The sequence below is a fragment of the Aedes aegypti genome, chromosome 3, assembly GCF_002204515.2.
Source record: "Aedes aegypti strain LVP_AGWG chromosome 3, AaegL5.0 Primary Assembly, whole genome shotgun sequence".
Taxonomy (NCBI): Eukaryota; Metazoa; Arthropoda; class Insecta; order Diptera; family Culicidae; genus Aedes; species Aedes aegypti.
This window is the reverse complement of record NC_035109.1, coordinates 97,444,841-97,468,058: the sequence shown is the minus strand read 5'-3', so window position 1 is coordinate 97,468,058 and position 23,218 is coordinate 97,444,841. Positions and strand designations below refer to the sequence as shown.

General features: G+C 45.3%; 1 protein-coding gene across 1 annotated transcript in view; it reads right to left on the bottom strand.

The window, feature by feature from the left end:
• Positions 1-945: 945 nt before the first annotated feature.
• The window catches only part of LOC5576334 (dynein assembly factor 5, axonemal), a 34,954-nt gene continuing 12,681 nt past the window's right edge, over positions 946-23,218 (bottom strand). Inside the window, exons 4-6 of the mRNA XM_001656022.2 lie at positions 19,503-19,612; positions 2,419-2,767; positions 946-1,905 (exon numbers count right to left, since the gene is read on the bottom strand). Coding sequence (XP_001656072.1) covers positions 1,790-1,905; positions 2,419-2,767; positions 19,503-19,612 — 575 coding nt within the window. The 3' untranslated portion in view covers positions 946-1,789. The remainder of the gene's footprint in view (positions 1,906-2,418; positions 2,768-19,502; positions 19,613-23,218) is intronic.

Below are 23,218 nucleotides of genomic sequence, written 5' to 3'. Positions count from 1 at the left end.
CAAAAAAAAACCTACACCAGACAGTTATAGTTCGACAAAACATAGGACAAAGAACGAAAACTATATTGTAAGTTACAACGACAAAAATTTTATAACACAAATAGTATAATAATTAAATTACAGTACCCCCTGAGGAGGACACAATACCCGTGTCGAAACGTCGGGCAAATAAGCACCTCGTTTTATCTTAATAAAAACTGCGTTGCCGTAAAATTAAGAAAAAAAAACAAATGTACATCGGATTTCTGTTCGCTAGAGATCAGTATTTGGCCTATATTTCAAGGCTTTACAATATTCTATCGGTGAAATTTTTTCCATGCATTTTGTATGGGCTGAAATGCACCGAAAAGCGAGATTTTCATGGGTTTTAGTATAAAAAATAACTAAAAAATGAAAAAAAAATCAAAATTTCACCGATGGAATATTTTAATATCATCCGATGATGTAAGTATAAACCAAATACTGAGCTCTAGCAAGAAAAAACTTGACGTATAGCACAGCACTCTAATGTGGGTGCTTGTATCATCGTGCCATTTCATCGGGAGGTGTACGCAAAACAAGCATGTAGCGAACGAAGCCACAACTCAAATTTTCAAGAGCACAAAACTTGAGAACCAAACAGCACTTCGCGATGAAAATCTATCCCATTGGTCACCACCAACAAGCAAGTAATTTGATTGATTTTCAACGCGAACTGTAGTCAGATTCTCCAGTCTTGTGCTTTTGAAAATTCAAAGTTTGGCTTCGTTTTATAAGCACCTTAAAAGCTCTTAACCTTTGTTTTTTTACCCCCTCGACGACTAGAATATGTGAACTAGAGGAAGATGTACCAATGAGCGCACCGTCACATCATCGCTTGCAAATATCAAATCGTGTGCCAGTGATTTCCCCCGGTATACATGGAGAAACATCAAATTGAAGCTCAAGCATGACCACTAATGGAAGTTTCTCGATAAAGTTATAAATGCTTTATTATTCGTTAAATTTTATTACATAGTCTGAAATTAATACGAGTTATATAATTAACTTATTCAGGGTGTTTTTTTACAATTATTCTCAATCATCATGTGCTCTTTATTTGGAAAACACTGATTAAACATTGTGGAAATACGAAAGATTTGATTGGCTGATAAGGAAAAACTCTACCAGATGGATAAATTGAAGACGTACCGATAATAAAATTGAGTTTATTCATGCATTACACTGAAAGAAAGAAAATGGTAGGAAGTGACGGTGAAGGATAAAGGAAAGAAAATTCATAATTGCAATTACGAGCGCACGGAACCAACCGCCTCAGAAGTATAGAAACAAAGTGCAACGCTGGCCATGCTCGATTTGATGAGCAGCAAATGAACAGAACAAAAAATGAATCGCAAATCTCAGAACAGAGCGGACCAATTTTCCGTTCAGCAGACGTTCAATTGATCTCCCCAGTTTTTCGGTTGCTTCGAATCGATTGATGATTGTGAAGCATCTCCCTTTGGCCAGACATACACAGAAACACGATAGTGGGATTCGAGCAGGAAAAAGAAAGGATGTACAACCGAATGCCGTTACACAATTCCCTCCTGAGCTGGTTTTCGTCGTCGCTGTTCATGGTGTGATGGCGATGATAAAGATTCAGTCGATGAAATACGATTTGAATCAATTATCCTGATGGGGCCGCCCTTGGAGCTGGTAGGTTGGCGCGCTTTGTAGTTGTTTTTTGCTCAGTTTCTGTGGATAGTTTGGTGGTGGACGGTGGGTAAAGAGACCATCGCTGCCGATTCCGAAACGGCAGCGCCGGTATTTACTGATGAACGAGGATATTATCCAGATCCTTCTTGTACGGACATCCCTCTGCAACTTCATTAGCAAGGCCTTTGATTAGCGAGTGATGATGGACGACCAATCGACCGAGGGATTCTGTTGGGGACAAAACAAAAAAAAATAGTGTGGCACTAAATGAGTGAAGAGAAAGTCATCTAAAAGAACGTAAGAATTATCTTAGCTTTATGTTTCCAAATCTGGGATATACGAATAATTTCCAAATAACTTTTGTCCATGAAATCTATAAATTCCAATACTGCGGCAAACAATGCAAAAAAGCTCATTTCCTAAAGCCATCAAAAAGCACTTGGTCCGGTCGCACACAAAACCTACCATAAGTTATTTGAGATGTAGACATTTTAACGTTGTTACATACGACATTTTTTCGTTTTTACATACGATTTTCGCTAATTTGCGTTATGACAATGAAGTGGACACTTAATTTTGGCGGCGACTGTAGCAGAGAGGTATAACTCTTGCATACCGAGTCATATACATTTTAGTCGGCAGCGAACAGTCGTAATAAAAAGTGATTTCGATACTGATCCATGTTACGAAAATAATACCTGCAACTTGCACCATTTAACCACCCAGCGGACATCGTCTTACCTAGAATTGCAGCTCGCAGTTTCAATTCGGGGTTTTCCAAATGTAGGAACATGGTGGAGATAATCGGTTTAAGCGTATCCTCCCAGCGGGCACGTGCTGATGAATCGTCGTCATCGCTGTTACCAGCCGATAGCTGCAAACGGCCCAAACATCTGGCTGCCATCTCACGCACCTCGCTGCTTGGATCATCCAAACGGGAAACGACGGCGTACGCAATTAGCTTCAGATTTTCGAAATCAAGTGCACCCATCGCCAGTAGCGTTCTCAAAGCGTAGGCACGTGTTGCAATGCTGTTATCTTCAATCAGGCCAGCAAGCGTTTTCAGTTCCCTGGGTAGCAATGTAATAAACTGGATAAAGAAAGGAAAAACACCTTTTTACGATTATTAGACACTAAATGGTGCATACATTGCACAAAATTAATTCAGAATATGATATGCAATAGTGCTGCTAGTGTTACCACGAGTCACGGCAAATGCAGCTTGAAAATGATCAAATGACTTCCTAACAATCCAATAAAGGGAGCTCAGAACATTGTCACAAACAGCTGCTTCTTGACGAGAGCTCGTGTACATTACATAGTGTAATGGGTTACATCTGCCAGACCCAGTTTACTGCTAGGAATAAGGCACGGGTTTCAACATCGAGCACAGCAAAAGTGTGGACACAAGGATACTTCAATATAAGATTATGGTTATATAAAATCACCGTTATTATTATTATTTTAGGTTCTTAGTCAGCCAATTATCAAAGCTTCACGGAAATATCATTTTAGTTTCTTAATTTTATAAGTAATAATAATTTTATATTAATAATATCATCATAATATTGAAATGGTCATATCCGGCTTCCCTGGGCAAAGGCACAACCTTGTGATCAGCTTGATTGCTGTCAGGTTTCGGGGCTTAAATGTATCTTTACTCTGAAGAGAAAGATGCACACTAGTGGTGCCAATGGTGGTAATAATCAGAAGTGTTTCTAATGAACACTATTGATTAGCATCACCGTGAACCGATACTTTACGTGGTCTATGATGAAGCGGCCCTTGTTTGTTTTTTCTATACGTTTTTTATTTATACTTCCAGACACTCATCCGGAGCATTATTTTATCTATTTTAATGTGCATCAAAACTTCCTAACATTGAAGAAATCGTGCTGAACAGGAACACGCATGGCCGTACAAGGATACAACAGAGCCTTATTAAACCCGTTTCTTATACTAATAATATCACTATTTACTAATTTACTAATTAAATCATTCTCTTCTCGTCAACTAGCGTAAATTCATTCATTAGGTTTTTCATTATAGCATTGAATATATTATAAGAATGCCGTCAGACTAAAAAAACTTGTGACTAATCGCTATCTCTATTTATAGGTACCCGTAACCGTGAATAGGAATAGTAACTCATGAGAAAAATACTAGGATATAAGTGAGTACGAACTAATCACTAACACCCCCAACACTGAAAAGGTAAGCACACATCATATTCGATTACCCTAAAACAGAAATAAAATTATCAGTGATTACTACAATTTTAATAATCTGATAGTGTCGGTTAGAGTTTTCAAACAACGTCAAGAACAAATTTCTTCTTATAACAGATCCTAGCAATGACATATTATCGGCGCGGTAAAAATTAGAAACAGTTAATTCGCCGAGGTTGAATTTTTGTAAGTGTAAGTGATTATAGTATTATCTGTTCTTGTGCGATGCGCTTCATTGTTGCAGGACATGGTTCTTATTATTATACGGCCTTCAGCCTTCGGCGAGATCACCTCAAGAAGATATATGAATAATTCCGTTGCTGGTTTTGATCATGTTACTAAGGAAATAGTGATAATGTGATAATATAGTGAGATGACGTTATTGTGTCGAATAATTTTGTGTGGTTATGTGTGGTTAATGGTAGTAAGCTACTAAGATTGTGATTATTAGCGATGATAGTTTGTGATATTGTGAATATTAGTGATATAAGCAACAAGAATCCTACTTTTATTTTAATGAAGATTGTGATATTGAGTGTTGATGCGGTTTATTTATTACAGTGATTATGTTGAATGAGACGTTCTATACTTTAAACTTGATGAAGCAGTAGTATTGTGTTGTGGCTGGGTTATAAATGTGATGTTAATAACAAAATTGGTACAGCTAATGGTGATGTTAGTAGAAATTCTGTTGATAATTAAGATGGCGATATCAATACCAGTGAATAGTGCTATGAAGTAATCTAATAGTTATCAAGTGAAGTGATAGTGTGAAAAGAACGTTTCCCACCTTCTACCGTAACCTTCTGAGACAGATCGCAACAGTGTCTTCTTGGAAGCCATCTTTCCGTGTACGTCTGGTGAACTGCTTCAGAAGGATTACGTCCTCTTTCCTATCTAAAGTCTAGTTTAGAGCTTAGGACAGTATTCACTGTACGGCTAGCAACATAAAAAAAAAAAAAAAATTTGAAATGATCATATCCGGCTTCTTTTTTTTTATTAACGTGAATTTTAACACATATGGCTAGTTCTTCACTTTATATCCGGTTTCCAGTAATTTGTCCGATTGTCGTTTAGTCGAACGCCATTCGACCGAATGCCATTTGGTTGAAATGCGAACTAAAAATAATCAGATTGCTACAACGCAGATTTATATGTTCGTCCCAATGACCGATCAACTATTAAGTTCGCACATTTTTATGATGTTAACGAACGTCATGTTTGTCAGTATATATATAATAGAGCATCAAGAAAAGGATAAAATCTACTGGTTATCTAAGACAAATCTGTGAATACCACACATTGTGTCGAGACTCATAACTGGTTCGTTTTTAGGTTACTAACAGTATATAAAAATTGGTAATTTTACCTTCTCATTAGCAGCTCTTTGCAGTTATGTTGTTATAAAGATTATTTGTATTGCACTTGCTTACATTTCAATGAGAGATTTTTCATGTTGCTTTTTATCAAAACTTACTTTTCTCACAATTATAGCCATTGAAGCTTATAACACGTTCATAAAAAGACTTCTGCAGAACAAACATTTTCCTTCCGAAATCTGACGTTTTTTAAAATGGCGTAATATATGATGAAATTTTGACTTCTTCCATTTTTTAGCACTGGTTATTTTCTTTAACTTATACTAAAGTGTTCGGTTCCAAACGTCTGAATTTTGTTTTGTCTTGTTTTATTTTTTTTCTCTTTTTGTTATTCCCTGTCATAAAATCTATGTTGATTATTTCCCTTTTCTCCAAAACTCAATAAGAAAAGTAACCATTTGCCCTATTTGTCCCAATTCTCATCATTCCCTTTTTCCCATTGCCTGCCTTGATGGCTACAGCCCATTACTGTTGTCTAATTTCAATACCTTTCCGATATTAGTTATAAGTACAGTAACATCCATCAAACATCAAGAAAGCTTCTCCCGATTAGCTCTCCGTCGTTTTTGTTTCGTTTGTTTCGTCATTTCCATGTAATGGGAGGAGCCTAACACCTGTTAAACGAATGTCACGATAGAGAAAGTGTTAGTATATAAGCAACCCACATTGCGCAGAGCGCATCATCATTCCGAATCGAACTGCCGTTGTGAACGGTTGCGTGTCTTTTTGAGTTGCGAGACAAGTTCGAATTCTCCTCCGTTCGTGTGCGAAGTGCTCTTTTCGCGATTTCCCGCTCCCGCGACTGCTCTCCGGCGCTGACCTACCTCCTTGGGGTGGCTAGCCAAAAGGCATCTCTGCAAGCAGAGCAACCGCGGCCCATAGCGATGGGTCGCAACAGGAAGCAAAAGGCGGACTCCGCCTCGACCCCCGCCCCGCTGGCCGACAGTGGGCAGACCAGCGCGCCGAAACGCGCAAGAAATGAGGATGCCAACCCGGCGGCGTACAGCAGGTTGCTGGCAAACAACCAGTTTGCCTCCCTGCCTGTGGACCAAGCCCCCCCGGGCGCGAAAGTTCCCCCCCTCTTCACGGCGTCGAAGGACCTCTCGGCGCTGCGATCCGAGCTAGCGGCCAACAACATCCGGCCGCTGTTCAAGCTGTGCCATACCGGCACTAAGATCATGTGCGCCTCCGGCGCCGATTACGACAAGGCCGGCAAGCTGCTGAAGGCAAAAGGGGTGGAATTCTACACCCACGATGCCCCCGGCAGCAAGCCGTTGAAAGTTCTCGTCCGAGGGCTGCCGGAGTTCACCCCGGAGGCAATCGTGGACGAAATGCAGGCGGCTGGACTCAAGCCGACGAATGTGTTCCCCATCCGGAGAGCACAAGGAGGACGACATCGGGACCAGCTCTACCTGGCCCACTTGGAGAAGGGGTCCACCACCATGGCGGGACTGACGAGGGTGAGAGCGCTCTTCAACATCGTCGTTGAATGGGAGCGCTACCGCCCGAAGAAACGTGATGTGACGCAGTGTGGCAACTGCCTCGCGTTCGGGCACGGGACGAGGAACTGCCACATGAAGCCTCGCTGTGGCAAATGTGCCGGCGCGCACGCCACGATAACATGCCAGCCAATGGAGGAGGGCATCGAGCCGAAGTGCGCCAACTGTGGCGCCAACCACGAGGGCAGCAGCCGCAACTGCCCCAAACGTGCGGAGTTTCTGGCAATCCGCCAGCAAGCTTCCGCCAAGAAGCTGGGACGGCAACGCCAGCGCCAACCACCCCCACCGCTGACTGAGGAGCACTTCCCGACGCCCCGCTACCAAGTGCCCAATCTGCCACCGCTCCAACCAACCCACCGGCAGGCATCCCGCCAGTCGGCCCCTTCCATTCAGCATCGCCTCGCGGCCGCCGCCGCCGCCCCTCCGGTGCAGAATGCGCCCCCTCCTGGATGGGGGAATCCTGGACGCAGTGTCCCCGGCACTCCTCCCTCCGACGACGGCTCCCTGTACACTCCGGAGCAAATGTTGGAGTACACCAGGGACTTGTTCCAACGGCTGCGCGCCTGCCGTTCCAAGTCGGAGCAGATCAACGCCGCCAACTCGGTGGTATTCGCCTTTCTCGCCAAATATGGCCCGTGAGGCCACCACCAAGATCCTCAACTGGAACGCTTGCTCCCTCCGGAGCAAAAACCGAGAGTTGTCCGCCTTCCTGGACCAAGAAGGCATCGACATAGCCGTGATCACGGAGACGCACCTCAAGCCGGAAGTTAACATCTTCATCCCCGACTTCCGGCTCGTGCGGCTTGACCGGTGCGGATCCGAAGGTGGAGGCGTTGCGTTTGCTCTGCGGAGGAACGTAAACTGCACCCTGCTGCCGAGCTTCCAACTAAAAGTCATCGAGGCCGTAGGTGTTCGGGTGGAAACCTCCATCGGCCCAATCACGATCATCGCGGCGTACTGCCCGAAGCAAACCAACATCAACGACGGAACATCGGCGGCCCTAAAGCAAGACATCGTCAAACTGACACGGCGGCAGGGGCAGTTCATCCTGGCTGGCGATCTGAATGCAAGGCACGAGATCTGGGGAAACCCCCGGCGAAATAGGAACAGCCTCATCCTACAACAGGACCTGGAGGAAGGCCACTACACCATCCTGAGCCCGGATTCACCCACCCGCCTGAGCCGGTCCGGGGCCCATGCGACCATTGATATCTTCCTGACCAACATGGCCGACAACATCTCCCAACCGGTCGTTCACCAGGACCTGAGCTCGGACCACTACCCGGTGGTGGCAGAAGTTGGTTCCCTGGTCAACCGGCATCGGGTCACCCGGCGCAACTACCACCGTGTCGACTGGGGCCAATTCCAGCGGTGTGTCGACGCTAACATCCAGTACGAGGCTCCCCTGGCGTCCGCTGAAGACATCGACCGGCATCTGCAGAGCGTCGAAGAGGCCATCTCCGTGGCCCGAGAACAGCATGTACCAGCATCTGGTCAGGTGAGCAACACCCTTTTTATCGATCGTGTTACCAAAGATCTCATTCGTTTAAGGAACACCAAACGCAGGCAGTACCAACGCTCTGGTCTGCCTGCGTTGAAAAGCGAAGTCAATCGCATATCCAAAATAATCAAGGCCAGAATGGTGGACCTCAGGAACGATGATTTTTCCAACAAGATCCGCTCTCTCCCAGATTGTGCTAGGCCATTCTGGAAGATGACCAAACTTTTGAAATCCAAACCCAGACCTATTCCACCGTTGATCCCATTAGACAACACCGACTCTAAGGATCGCTTGATAACCCCTGCGGAGAAGGCTGCTGAGATAGGTCGGCATTTCGTCAGCTCCCACAATCTAGGGCTAGACATTCCTAGCCCACACGACGCTGCTGTTTCCGAACACGCAGCTAACCTACACCGATCTCCCAACGACTTCTCGGAGGAGTTGGAGATCACTGCTGACGAGTTGCTGGCCTATCTCAAAACATCCAAAAACATGAAGGCCCCAGGTTTCGACAACATCCTGAACTTGGAGCTCAAGCAATTGAGTCTCCAGTTCTACCAACATCTGGCACTGATTTTCAATCAGTGCCTTCGACTTAGCTACTCCCCCTCGTCGTGGAAGTCAGCAAAAGTCATCCCCATTAAGAAACCTGGGAAGGATCCTTCCTCCCCCAAAAGCTATCGACCCATCAGCCTTCTCTCACGGCACCTGGCACGACGGCCTGGTGTACAAGCTGCACCGATACAATCTTCCCACCTATTTGGTGAAAATCATCAAAAACTATCTGTTTAACAGGACGTTCAGGGTTTCCCTTAATGGAGTCAACTCAGACCCTCACAACATCCCCGCAGGTGTCCCACAGGGCAGTATTTTAGGTCCCCTACTATACAACCTGTTCACCTCGGACATGCCTCAGCTCCCTGAAGGCGGCTCTCTGTCACTGTTCGCTGACGACACATCAGTCGTCTACAGCGGCAGATTCACGAGAGCACTAACATCTCGACTCCAGAGAGGCCTGAACGTCTTGTCAGATTATTTGAACAGCTGGAAGATCTGTATCAACGCAGCGAAGACCCAGGTCATCCTCTTCCCCTATTCCAAATCCCCCAGACTTGTTCCGGCTGAGGATTGTAAAATCACCCTCGGTGGATCAACGGTGGAGTGGTCTGATGCAGCCGACTACCTTGGGCTAACGTTAGACAGCAAGCTTCTCTTCAGACAGCAGGTTGACAAAACGGTCACTAAAAGCAACATCTTGCTCAAAGCATTGTACCCCCTGATCAACCGGAAGTCAACTCTGTCTCTGAAGAATAAGCTTGCTGTTTACAAACAGGTCATTCTTCCAGTAATTGAATATGGCGTTCCAATCTGGGAGAGTTGCGCTAAAACCCACCATCTGAGGCTCCAGAGGACCCAAAATAAGTTCCTCCGGATGATCCTCAATAGTCCTCCGAGAACGAGGACAACCGAGGTCCACCGTCTGGCTGAGATCAAAACACTAGAGGAGCGCTTTGGTGACTCGATCGGCAGATTTAGGGCTCGTTGCCATCAATCGGACCAGCAGGTCATCCGGGACCTCGTTCCCCCCTAGGTTATCAAATTTTTCTTGTAGTGTAAATAGTTAGTTAGGTTATCAAATTCTCTTTTTATAAAAACTACCAGAGCCCATAAGGCCAAGAAAAACTAGGGTAACACCACAAAATTAAACCAGCCAAACAAAAACTATGACAAACAAAGTTGAAGGACCCCTTCGGGGTCAAACTCTTAATATGTAAAAATACTTTTGTACCAAAAACCCAAATGAAAAATAAAAATGAATTTAATGAAAAAAAAATGCAGAGCGCATCAGTTTTGTTGTAACCGTCAAACAGTGAAGATCGCGAATAAACAGAATTCGAAGAGAAGCCGAATTTTCATTCTCCAAGGAGCAACGTCCGATTCCATTTCCACTGCCATGACTGCTTTCCGTCGCTGCTGCTGTCATTGGAGAACACTCGGCAAGGCAATACGGATTTGAAGCAGGATTTGACTGCCAGCTGAGAGGCCTTCTCCCGGATTGCCACGTTTTGCAACTGCACAAAAGATCTAGTTATTTGTATACGAATGATGAATTATCCGTCTTTAACCCCTCCACTAGTAGCTTCATTTCTACCGCAAAATATATTATAAATATTTAAATCGCGATAGCTTTTTTGTTTCTCGATATTTTGCACCATTTTTTCACAAGTTCTCAAAAAACTCTCCAAGTTTTATATCTGTGTCGATATTTATCATTGGTCATCTGTATCCGGAGATATTCCAAAATTCCTTGGAGGACCAACGCGTAGCCATAATCCACGTAAACTTTTCAGGCTATAGAATTTTCATCGTATTGTTGTGATAAAATGAAGGAATTTGGTGCAGCCGTTTTTGAGTAATGAGCAATTAGGTTTCTGGTTCCACTATGGACTGTTCTGGCAGCACTGCCGCGTCGATGAGGCGTGAGCAGTGAGCGCCTGTTGACAGCCACAGGTGAGTTGGGAAGAGAAGAGAAGGAGAGATGGCAGGTTTCGCAGAACTGTCATCGGTACGATAGAATTAAATAAAAATAAAACAAAAATCAGAAGTAGTGAAAGCTAAAAAGGTGCGAAAAGTTTGAGCGCGAAGATTTGTTTAGAGAAATTAAATAATATCCTGAAGAGTATTGGTGCACGAATAGTGGTCCGAGAAGTGGTAGACGATTTATACGATAGATTCAAGCAACTGTAAGTAATATACAAATAATAGAGAAAGAACAAACAAAACAAAATACGTTTGTTATCTAGGCAACACATTTGTGGTTAGGTGGGAGTCGAAATTCCGACAGTCAGACGGTACGAGAGACAATCCACAGACAACGAGACATTTAACGGACAGATAACAGACTACGGACACAAGACACTGGACACGAACTACAGCCGGTTTATTGTAAATAGTACTGCCGGAGAACTGTAAGTTTTTGCGATTAGATAGCACGTAAATATTATATGCGTAATTATAATTTGCTAGGAGTTTGTGCAGCATTTGCCTGGAAAAGCGAAAGGAAGCCAAAAATCAAGAAGTCAAACTAAAATTGTAAGTTGGGCTCATTTGATCATGCATGTCACATTCTAAATCTGTACAAACACTAAAACCGAACATTTTGAAATTACAGTTTGATCTTCCTGTTAAAAGGTTGATTCACAAAAATAACGTTTGCATCTCCGATTTGATCCGAACAAAATCAAAAATTTTAGATCGGATTCTTCGAGATGGCTTCCTTCCAAGAACGAGCTATGTTTGTTCTGCTCGATGTCGGAGTCAATGTCTGAGGACGTTGACTGGGTCCAATGTGGGAAGTGTAAACACTGGGCTATTTTTCGTGCGCTGGTGTTGACCAAGGGATTGTCAATAGTCATTGGCTTTGCCCACAGTGTGTCCCTAGTAGTGTTCAGCAGCTGAGAGTTCCTGATGCGGCCGACAAGAAGAGGAGTAAGAAGTCCGGCAAGAAAAGCGATGGAGGGTCCGATCAGGGAGTTGGTTCCGACGTTGATCCAGTTGAGAAGCAGTTGGAAGAGGAACAACTTGCCAAGGAGAAGGCCTTCGCGAAGCAGATGGCGGCACGGAAGAAGTTACTCGCTCGGCAGAAGGCGTGGAAGGAAGAGCAGCTGAAGCAAGAGCGGGAGATGCGTGAGCTGGAACCCCAGGTTCAACGCGAGATGGAGGAGCACCAGTTGCAGCACGAGCAAGAGATGCTAGATGTTCAATTGGCTGCGGAGAGGGATTTTGTGAAGAAGCGGGATGCGATCCGGAAGCAGTTTGCTAGCAGCGTTAATAGGGTCAACGCGTTGAAGGACCAAAAAGACGCTGTTGGTGGAGCTTCGGCAGACAATCCGAAGCAGAAAGTGCACGAGTTGCTGGACGAGCAGACGGAGATTATCAAATTGCCGTCGGCCGCTGATTTTCGGGGAGCGTACCCCAAAGGCAATCCGCTGCGAGCGGAATCAAAGAAAGTCGAGAAGCCGAAACTGATGAAGAAGGTGCGGGAAGTGGTCGAGACCGATTCGGAATCAAGCGACGAAGAAGAAAGCAGCGATTCGTCGGAGGATCGAGTGAGAAGTAGCCGTCATAGCAACAAAGCCGGCAACGGGCCGGGGCGAAGCGTTGGTCGAAGCTCGAGATGTAGCGAAGTTGGCGATAGGTCGGAGCGAGCCGTCGGCCGAATTACGAGAGAGCAGCTGGCCGCTCGAAAAGCGGTGTCGCAGCACCTTCCGAAGTTTCGTGGAGAAGCGGAAGTTTGGCCGCTATTTATCAGCAGCTTCGAACACACTACAGCGGCGTGTGGATTCACGAACTTGGAGAATTTGAAGCGGCTGCAGAACTGTCTGCAAGGAGACGCGCTCGAGGCAGTCAGAAGCCGATTAGTTCTGCCAGATTCAGTTCCGGATGTTATTCGGGACCTTCGAAGCCTGTTCGGGAAGCCCGAGAAGCTGTTGAAGACGCTGCTGACGAAGGTGAGGAACGCTCCAGCGCCGAGAGCTGATCTGCTGGAGACGTTTATAAATTATAGTATCACGGTGAAGCAACTGTGCGACCATTTAGAAGCTGCACGACTAACCGACCACCTCAGTAACCCGATGCTGGTGCAGGAGTTGGTAGACAAGCTGCCGCCAAGTTACAAGCTGGACTGGGTCCGGTACAAGCGGGGCAGAGTGGACAGTCCGCTGAGGATGTTCACGAACTTTGCGACCGACATTGTGTCCGACGTCTCCGAAGTGGCGGAATTCACCACACTGTCGATGAACGACCGGGTGCGGCATGGGAAGGAGAATAATCGGAAGAAGGAGTTCGTGCATGTGCACGAGTCTGAGCCGAAACGAAGTGAAGTCAATCGTAGCGAGGTGGCCAGCCGACCTTGCTGGATTTGCAGGCGAACGGATCATCTGATTCGGAACTGCGAGGAATTCAGGCGAATGAACATCGCAGAGCGTCTGCGAGAAGTCGAGAGGCAGAAACTCTGTGGAGTCTGCCTCAACAAGCATAATGGGAACCACTGTCTTTCCAAAATCCGGTGTGTGATGCGGAATTGTCAGGGAGCTCATCATCCTCTGCTGCACCGGGTAGAAGAATCAGTGCAGCTGCAGAAAGCGAAATCGGACTGCACGGTGATTTTTCGGATGATGCCGGTGACGCTCTACGTCGGCAAGCGACGGTACGATACCGTCGCATTCCTGGACGAAGGATCGTCGGCGACTTTGGTGGACGACGTGGTCGCAAAACGGCTGAAGGCAGAAGGGACACTCGAGCCGTTGATCGTCACGTGGACCGGAAACATCAACCGGTTGGAGAACGAGTCTCGCAGTGTCAAAATGATGATGTCGGCGAAGGGTTCAAGAGAGAAGTTTCCGCTGTTCAACACGCGAACGGTGTCTGAGCTGCAGCTTCCGAAGCAGAATGTTCGGTACGCAGAAGTGGTGCAGCGATACAAGCATCTCGCAGGGGTGCCTACAAAGGACTTTTCGTACGGGGTACCAACGATTCTCATCGGGTTGGACAACCTTCATTTGTTCGCTCCGTTGGAGTCACGTGTCGGGAAACCGAACGAACCAATCGCTGTACGATCGAAGATGGGCTGGACGATCTACGGTTCCGAGAAGCGAAAGCCCACGGTGCAGACGCAGACTTGAATCTGCACTCGGTCGCACCGGTGAGCAACCAGGAGCTTCATGACCTGATGCGGCACCAGTACGTGCTGGACGAAACAGCATGCTCGTCGTTTGCCGTTCCAGAACCAGCGGAAGAGAAGCGGGCTCGAGAAATCCTTGAGACGACGACAAAGCGGATAGGCGATTGTTTTGAAACGGGATTGCTGTGGCGCAAGGACGAGAAAATATTTCCCGATAGCTACCCAATGGCCGTTCGACGGATGAAAGCCCTCGACCGTAAACTGGAACGCAGTCCAGCGCTGAAGGTGAACGTGTGTCGGCAAATCGAAGAGTACCAGATGAAGGGATACGCACACAAAGCAACTGACGCCGAGTTAACGGAGACGCCACAAGCATCTGTGTGGTATCTGCCGCTGAATGTTGTGGTTAATCCACGGAAACCGGGCAAGGTACGCCTGGTCTGGGATGCTGCAGCGCCGGTGAATGGGGTCTCCCTGAATTCGGAGTTGCTCAAGGGTCCGGATATGCTAGTTCCCCTCCCGCGGGTAATTTGCAATTTCCGAGAGCGTCCGGTCGCCTTTGGTGGGGACATACAGGAGATGTACCACCAAATCCGCATCAGAACGGAGGATAAGCAGGCGCAGCGATTCATTTTCCGAGGTAACAGGGACGATGCTCCGCAGGTGTACGTTATGGACGTAGTGACTTTCGGCTCCACGTGCTCGCCCAGTTCAGCACAGTTCGTGAAGAACTTGAACGCCGAGCAGTTTTCGGATCAGTATCCGAAGGCTACGGTAGCGATCGTCAAGCGGCATTACGTCGACGACTACTATGACAGCGTAGACACGGTGGAAGAAGCTGTTCAGCGAGCGAACGAGGTGAAATATATCCACTCCCGCGGAGGTTTCCATATCAGGAACTGGGTGTCCAATTCAGGCGTGTTCCTTGAGAACCTTGGAGAGCGGAGTAGCGATTCGTCGGTGCATTTCAGCCTGGACAAGAGTACCGAGTACGAGCGTGTGCTGGGAATCGTATGGGATACGGTTGAAGACGTTTTCTGCTTCGCCAGCGCATCGAAGTTGGAGTACGCTGAAGTCCTCAGCGGTGATAAGCGTCCGACGAAGCGAATCGTGCTTAGCATCGAGATGGCGCAGTTTGATCCGGTGGGGTACCTAGCGCCCGTCACCATCCTAGGAAAGATGCTGATTCAGGACCTCTGGCGGACAGGGTGTCAATGGGACGAAGTTGTGGATGAAGCATCGTTCGGCAAGTGGAAACGGTGGACGGACATTCTGGCTGACGTTCGAGCTTTCAAGCTGCCACGCAGCTATTTCGGCAGTGCGCGATCAGAAGAGGTCCAGGATGTGCAGTTGTATATATTTGCGGATGCGAGCGAGATGGCGTATGGATGCGTGGCGTACTTTCGAGCCGTAGTACGCGGTGAGGTGATGTGTGCGCTCGTGATGAGCCGAGCGAAGGTAGCGCCGTTGAAACAGCTGTCGATTCCGCGCCTGGAACTTCTGTCAGCCGTGCTCGGCGCACGGATGTCACAGACGGTGTACGAAAACCACAATTTCCACATTACGAAGGTGGTCTTTTGGATCGACGCAGAGGTGGTGTTGTCGTGGATTCGGTCCGATCAGCGCCGCTACAAGCAGTTCGTCGGTTTTCGTATCGGAGAGATCCTGAGCCTAATAAGGATGGCAGACTGGCGATGGGTGCCGACGAAGTTGAACGTGGCGGACCAGCTGACGAAGTGGGGTAAGAACCCGGAAATAGACCCGAACAGCGCGTGGGTACGAGGACAGCAGTTCCTGTACGAGAGTGAGGAGAAATGGCCGAAAAAAAGTTTTCCACCGGCGAACACAATGGAGGAGTTGCGGGTTCACCTACTGCTGCATGATGTGAAGGTTCCAGCGGTACTAGTGGACGTGAACAGATTTTCGAAGTGGACGGTCCTGGTTCGAACGATGGCGTGTGTGATCCGATTCGTTTCGAATTGCAGGCGGAAAAGGGAGAGGCTGCCGATTGAAACGCTGCGAGCAACGAGAAGTCAGCTGAAGGTGCTGATACCAAACGCGGGAGCTTCAGTTCGCCTGTCGCTGAAACAAGACGAGTATGAGAAGGCGGAGCGCTGCTTGCTGAGGATTGCGCAGTCAGAGAGTTTCGTCGACGAACTGAAGGTGTTGTCGAGGAACAAAATTCGACCGGCGAGCCAGTGGATGACGATCGAGAAGTCCAGTCCGCTGTACAAGCTGACTCCGCTAGTTGACGAGCATGGCCTGATTCGAATGGAAGGGCGAGTGAAGCGTGCGGAGTTTCTACCGTTCGACTTGCGGTTTCCGGTGATTCTTCCGGATGACCACCGGATCACGTGGCTGATAGTTCAGCATTACCACGAGAGGAGCGGCCACGGATACCGCCAGGCGGTGAAGAACGAGCTGCGACAGCTGTACTACATTCCCCATGTAGACGCGGTGGTAAGGAAGGTGTCGGCATCCTGCATGTGGTGCAAGGTGCATCGTTGTCGTCCTGAAGCTCCGAGGATGGCCCCGCTTCCAGTGCAGCGAGTAACGCCAAATCTACGTGCATTCAGCTACGTTGGCGTAGATTACCTGGGACCGTACGATGTGACAGTAGGACGTAGGACGGAAAAGAGGTGGATCGCGCTGTTTACCTGCATGGTGACACGCGCGGTACATTTGGAGGTGGCGCACGGGCTGACAACGCAGTCGTGTTTGATGGCGATACACCGGTTCATCGGCCGTCGGGGCTGGCCGATCGAGTTCTTCTCGGACAACGGGACGAATCTGCGAGGAGCCAGCAAGGAAGTAGTGGAGGCTGCGCAGGGCATCAGAGATGACTGCGCAGACCTGTTAACGAACGCGAGAACGAAGTGGACGTTCAACCCTCCAGCCGCACCGCACATGGGAGGCGTCTGGGAGCGGTTGGTCCGCTCAGTAAAGGAGGCGCTTCGGGCGCTCGACGATGGAAGACGGTTGACCGACGAGATTCTGCAGACGGCCATCGTTGAAGCGGAGGACATCATCAACTCCCGTCTGCTGACGTACGTGTCGCAGCAGTCCGACGAAGCAGAAGCACTCACTCCGAACCATTTTCTGAGGGGTGCTTCACCGAACCAGCCATGCGTGGCGCTACCACCTCCCCATCCAGCGTTGGCCTTGCGGGACGCGTTCCAGCGTTCGCAACAATTGGCTAGCGTGATGTGGGAACGGTAGATAAAGGAGTACGTGCCGTTGTTGAACCAGAGGACGAAATGGTTCGGCGAAGCCAGACCGCTACGTGCAGGAGATCTGGTGTACGTAGTCGAGGGTGCCAACCGGAAGTGCTGGGTCCGTGGAGTAGTAGAGGAAGCCATCAAATCTGGCGACGGAAGGGTCCGTCAAGCGTGGGTGCGTACCAGCACCGGAAGGTACAAGCGAGCGACAGTGAAGCTGGCCAGAATGGAGATTGAGGAAGGTAACCCTGAGCCGGATATGGCTTCCGGGACAGCGTTACGGGCCGGGGAATGTTCTGGCAGCACTGCCGCGTCGATGAGGCGTGAGCAGTGAGCGCCCGTTGACAGCCACAGGTGAGTTGGGAAGAGAAGAGAAGGAGAGATGACAGGTTTCGCAGAACTGTCATCGGTACGATAAAAATAAAACAAGAGTCAGAAGTAGTGAAAGCTAAAAAGGTGCGAAAAGTTTGAGCACGAAGATTTGTTTAGAGAAATTAAATAATATCCTGAAGAGTATTGGTGCACGAATAGTGGTCCGAGAAGTGGTAGACGATTTATACGATAGATTCAAGCAACTGTAAGTAATAGACAAATAATAGAGAAAGAACAAACAAAACAAAATACGTTTGTTATCTTGGCAACACATTTGTGGTTAGGTGGGAGTCGAAATTCCGACAGTCAGACGGTACGAGAGACAATCCACAGACAACGAGACATTTAACGGACAGATAACAGACCACGGACACAAGACACTGGACACGAACTACAGCCGGTTTATTGTAAATAGTACTGCGATTAGATAGCACGTAAATATTATATGCGTAATTATAATTTGCTAGGAGTTTGTGCAGCATTTGCCTGGAAAAGCGAAAGGAAGCCAAAAATCAAGAAGTCAAACTAAAATTGTAAGTTGGGCTCATTTGATCATGCATGTCACATTCTAAATCTGTACAAACACTAAAACCGAACATTTTTAAATTACAGTTTGATCTTCCTGTTAAAAGGTTGATTCACAAAAATAACGTTTGCATCTCCGATTTGATCCGAACAATGGACAATTACAGATCTTACAGATCCGATTTGTATGATTTTTTCAGAGTAGCTCCTTATAATCTGGCAGACCAATTTACTATGTTTACGGTACATCCCACCACATTACTGGTACATTTGACAGAAATAATTTACAACAATCTGATTTCGACAACAGACATGGTAAAATCAAGCGCTTTTCTGGTCTGCTGAAAATTGCCGGTGCGAGGGCTTGAGTTAACCCCCTAGAATGGTAGTTTTTACCGCACAATTTTTTTGCATGTAGAGATGTCATCAATTCAAATGAACACGACTGATTTAGAGCTACAGATTCGCCTGCAATTCTTATGGGAAGGTTGCCGAAGAGAATGATACAGCCGACAATAGAGCGCTGCATATGACGAGCCTAACCTCACTTATTTGACAGCTGCTGGTCCTGTTGTTTACGTTTCGGACTTTTTTTCCATCATTTTTTCATCTTCGCATTTCTATCACCAGCATGCTGATGGTGACGATTTTCCACGGTAGGATGATAGAATAATACGATCCGTGGATATCTGCAGTGGATTTGACCTCTCCTCGCAGCAAACTTTCACGAAATTAAGAATGATTCGAAAAAAGTACTAAGTCCAAACTGTAAACAACAGGACCAGTACCTGTCCAAATTGATGCGTGACGTCACAGTGCAGTGGAGTATACACACTGACAAGACATGTTCGCAGCGTTGTAAAAACGTTTGTCGCAGAGTCTATGTACAGAACGTTGCACGAATAGACTTCTTTGAAAGATTGTTCTTCTTCGTCTTCGAAAATATCCCCTATCTGTTCTCGATAGGTAGACGGTTGGACAGTTCGATTGGTAGATTTGGTTTCACTCTTCGCGAATAAATGTAAACAGTCAAACACGTAATTTATCTGCTGGTGTCCGAGAAAATTCCAAAAGAAGCGCGGCATCGACTTAGACTGCCGAGAATACGTAAGTTCCCCTATAACAATTTCAAATCTACTAATTCATGAAACGTATTATTCAGATTTGTTACGCATTGAGCTAATTTGACAATTTTCTTCACTTCACTACAAAATCACAATTTTAGATTCAGATTGAACTACAAAAATTCGAATCTTTTTAACAAAAACCTGTGAAGACCTGTTGTATTTTCGGCAGCTTTATTCTCTTCTTGATTTTCTAGAACCTATTAGACTTAAATGTTACATCAATAGTTTGGCATATTAGCACATCTTACGGCCGAAAAGAGAAAAAATAGAAGCACGAGATGTCTTATACTTACAATTTCGTTTTCCACTCCTTGCGACATAGCACAGAAGCAAGCTGTTGCCATTGCGCGTACCGATTCTGCACTCCGACCAGCGGCCCAAATCAAGTAAGGCGAGATGAGGTCTGAGAGACGAAAAACAAAAGTAAAACAAAAATAAAAAAACAACCGTATTAGTTACTAGATAGTCTGTTGTACGCTTATTGCTCTCCTTCTCATTTTTGATATAACTTGTGCATATGAGTAGTGTACCTGCAGTAATTCTTGGAGAAATTCCTGGATGAATCAAAGAAGAAAAATCTCTATAAAACATCATTCCTTATCCTCCTATGGTGACTTTTGCTTAGATATAATCACCCCTATTCTTGTTTACGTTCGAATGCGCTTTCGATCGAAAACCGTTTCGCATTCTCGTTTACGCCAGCAAAATCAAATGGGCAATGGATTCGAACGAATAGGATTCGATCGAAAGTTGGATCGGCCGTAAACAAGAATGAGGGTGAATATAATAAAAATGTCTGGAGCGTAGAACTTTGTCATGTACACTCCATTCCCAAAAAAGTCCTCGTTATTTTTGGAAGATCCTTTTATTTAGGGCTGGTAGCGCATCAGTCTTAAAAGCAGTAGCTTTAGATATATGAAAAAGAGACCAAACAAATACCAAAACAAAAACCTAACAACATCAAAGCAGCTGGAGATTTACCAGAAATTTCTTCTGAAATTCCTCTATAGATTGTTTCAAAAATTTTTAGTTTTAAGTCACTTAAGTCATTTAAATGCTATTTTGATTACTCCTGTCTTTTACGTAAAATTAGAGTCTTAAGTGTCAATTGGGTCCTAAAATTTTTAATGAAATCTTGTTTTTACTTAATAACACGAAAGAGCATGTTACTGCAACTACTTTAGCATTTTTTCCCGCTCAAATAACGGCTATACCATGTTTGAACTTTAATTTAAAAATTGGGTCCATAAAATTTAAATCATTTAATGAACCTTGACAGTTTTGATCATGTTTGACGTTCGCTTAATCGACAAAAACACCACAGGGGTTTTAGTTTTTACACTGGGGTTGTTCCTATCTGACATTTCGGAAGAGACACGGAAAACAAAACACACCCAAAATTTGAGTTTAAGCCAAGGGGTATGATAAAATCTAAAAAAAAACATAAACAATGTTTTTTGAATTTAAACCATCGAAATCATTAGAAAATTGAGGAAACATGTGATTTTGACCTAAACTTAAGCGTTTGGCACTAAAATTGGGACAGGGCTTTAGGACCCTATTGTCGTCAAGTCTTAGCACATCCATCCTCCGTCAGTATCAGATGGTGACTGAGACAAACTGACCCTCTTCGCAGGCAGCTAGCCTCAATAACAGCAGAGCTCTCTCCTACCTGCTCGGTGTGAGAGTAAAAGAGTAGGAGAGAGTGAAAGTAAGATGTAAATATAGATAAGTTGAAAATAGATCTGTATCGGTAAAGAAGAAGCTACAGATCAACTGATTCCGGCACAGTAGTGGCCACGAGCACAAAATGCCTTAAAAAAAATTGTCGTCAAGTCTTAACAAAATTGGCTGTTTAGTAGTAGTTCTAGTTAATTTCGTTTTTTGTTGTTAAAAGTATTTATTGGTCATTACGTTCATATATCCTAAAAGAAAAAAAAAGTCATTTTCCTGGTCTGTTCAACAATTTCTCGGAACTAGCAAGTGTATCCTAAAGATCGATCTCAGCGTCTTACTTTCTATAGTCATTATTATAGTGAATATTCAAGAGTAAAGTTACCTTAGGCATCTATTACAGTCTCGTACAAGATTCGCTTCTCGGTGGCAAATGCAATGCTACACAAAGCCTTCTTTCTACTTGTAAATTTTGCGAAAATGAAGCTGGAATTAGATTGTTTATACCATTGTTACAAAAAAGATATTCCTTGTTATGGTCATTAGCGTAACTTGAATTCAAATCTAGAGGGGGCTTGACCCATTCGATCACAAATGAATCTAAAGAGAGGCGCATACTTGGCGTGAGCGAATTAATTTTCTAGGGGGGGCTTCAACTTTTCTAGGGGGGGCTAAGACCCCCCCATACCCCCTTAACGGATTCAAATGATTTTTTGACAGTTCACTGGCCCACATATCTAGTTTCTGAAAGTGGCCAGAGGTATTCGGAAATATTCCTGTGGCCGGAGTTATTCCGGTGGGTCACTGGGTCAAGTCGGTTGAAAAAGGGGAGCGGGCCATTTGGCATAAAGCCATTTGGCATAAGGTCATTTGGCATAACGCCATTTGGCATAAAGGACATTTGGCATAACTGTCATTTGGCATAACGGACATTTGGCATAATTTTTAACTAAGTGAAAGATGAGGGTCATTTGGCATAATGGACATTTGGCATAATTTCCATATATTTTCTGTACATACCTAAATTGAAGATTTTAGCATTTTATTACTGTTTTACTTTAGTAACAGCTGAATCTGTTTTATAATAATTTATGTATTCTCTGTAGATACAAGGCACACAAAATATTAAATTTTAAGATGAAAAATTCAAATAAAATGAAAATCATAAGAAATATAACTATGGCAAAGTTGTAGGAAATGATAAGTATTAAATCTTTGTAGAACATAGTAGGCCAATAAATCTAAAAAATAAAACACTCAAGAGCGACGATTTTTTTTTATTAAAAATTACCAATTATCGCGGCTTCTTAGCTATTCGTTTGCAGAGTTGCTCGCTGTCACTATCAACGCCTAAAACTTGCTGATTTGTACAGGCCGACTGCAATACAATACGGATCATTCTATATCACATCAATCATGCTGTCTACTCCATCACCAATGCATTGATAGCGATAGACATGGATATCACTGATGGGTTAAGTTCAATTTAAATTAAGCAAATAAAATGGCAACTTATCAATTGTCACTTCTTCTTCTTGGCATTACATCTTCACTGGAACAGAGCCTGCTTCTCAGGTGAAAGGCTTCTTTGCCAAAGTTACCATTTTTGCATTGGTATATCGCATGGCATATGATACTCTATGTCCAGGGAAGTCAAGGAAATTTCCATGACGAAAAGATTCTGAACCGACCTGGTTTCGGGATTCAGCATGGCTTTGCTTTGTAGCCGCGGACTCTAACCACTCGGCTAAGGAAGGCCCCAGGGAGAAGGAAAATTGTCACTTGATTATAATCTAGAGTGCGATGTCGCATCACTGCTATTGGTTGCCAAATCAAAGTGATATTGATAGCTCGCAACTGATATTAATAGTCAGCCATACGCTGTTATGACTGATATTGAGCAACTCTGACCATTTGCTACAACTTTGCTACAACATACCAACTCACGATTCGTTAAAATAAAGAATTTGGCCTATACTTCACTCTTGTGATCCTCGTAAAAAAAAAATTATGCGTACACTTTGTAGTACTGAAAATTCGGTGTCTGGCCATTTGTTCAAATGCCGTTTGGCTGAACGAGTAATTTGGTCGAATGCCGTTAGGCCGAATCATGAACATAAAAATCAAATTACAACTCTTCTGGTGTGTAGGTTTCATAAGTGTGGCCCGATAACTGATCATCTATTTAATTTGTTGATTTTTTATGATGTGACGGGACGTAATTTTTTGTCACTCTATAAGAGCTCTAAGAGAATGATAAAATCGACCCGTTAATTCAGGACGAAGTTGTGAACTCCTCACATAGTGTCAAGACTCTAAGGTGACGGTTAATTCG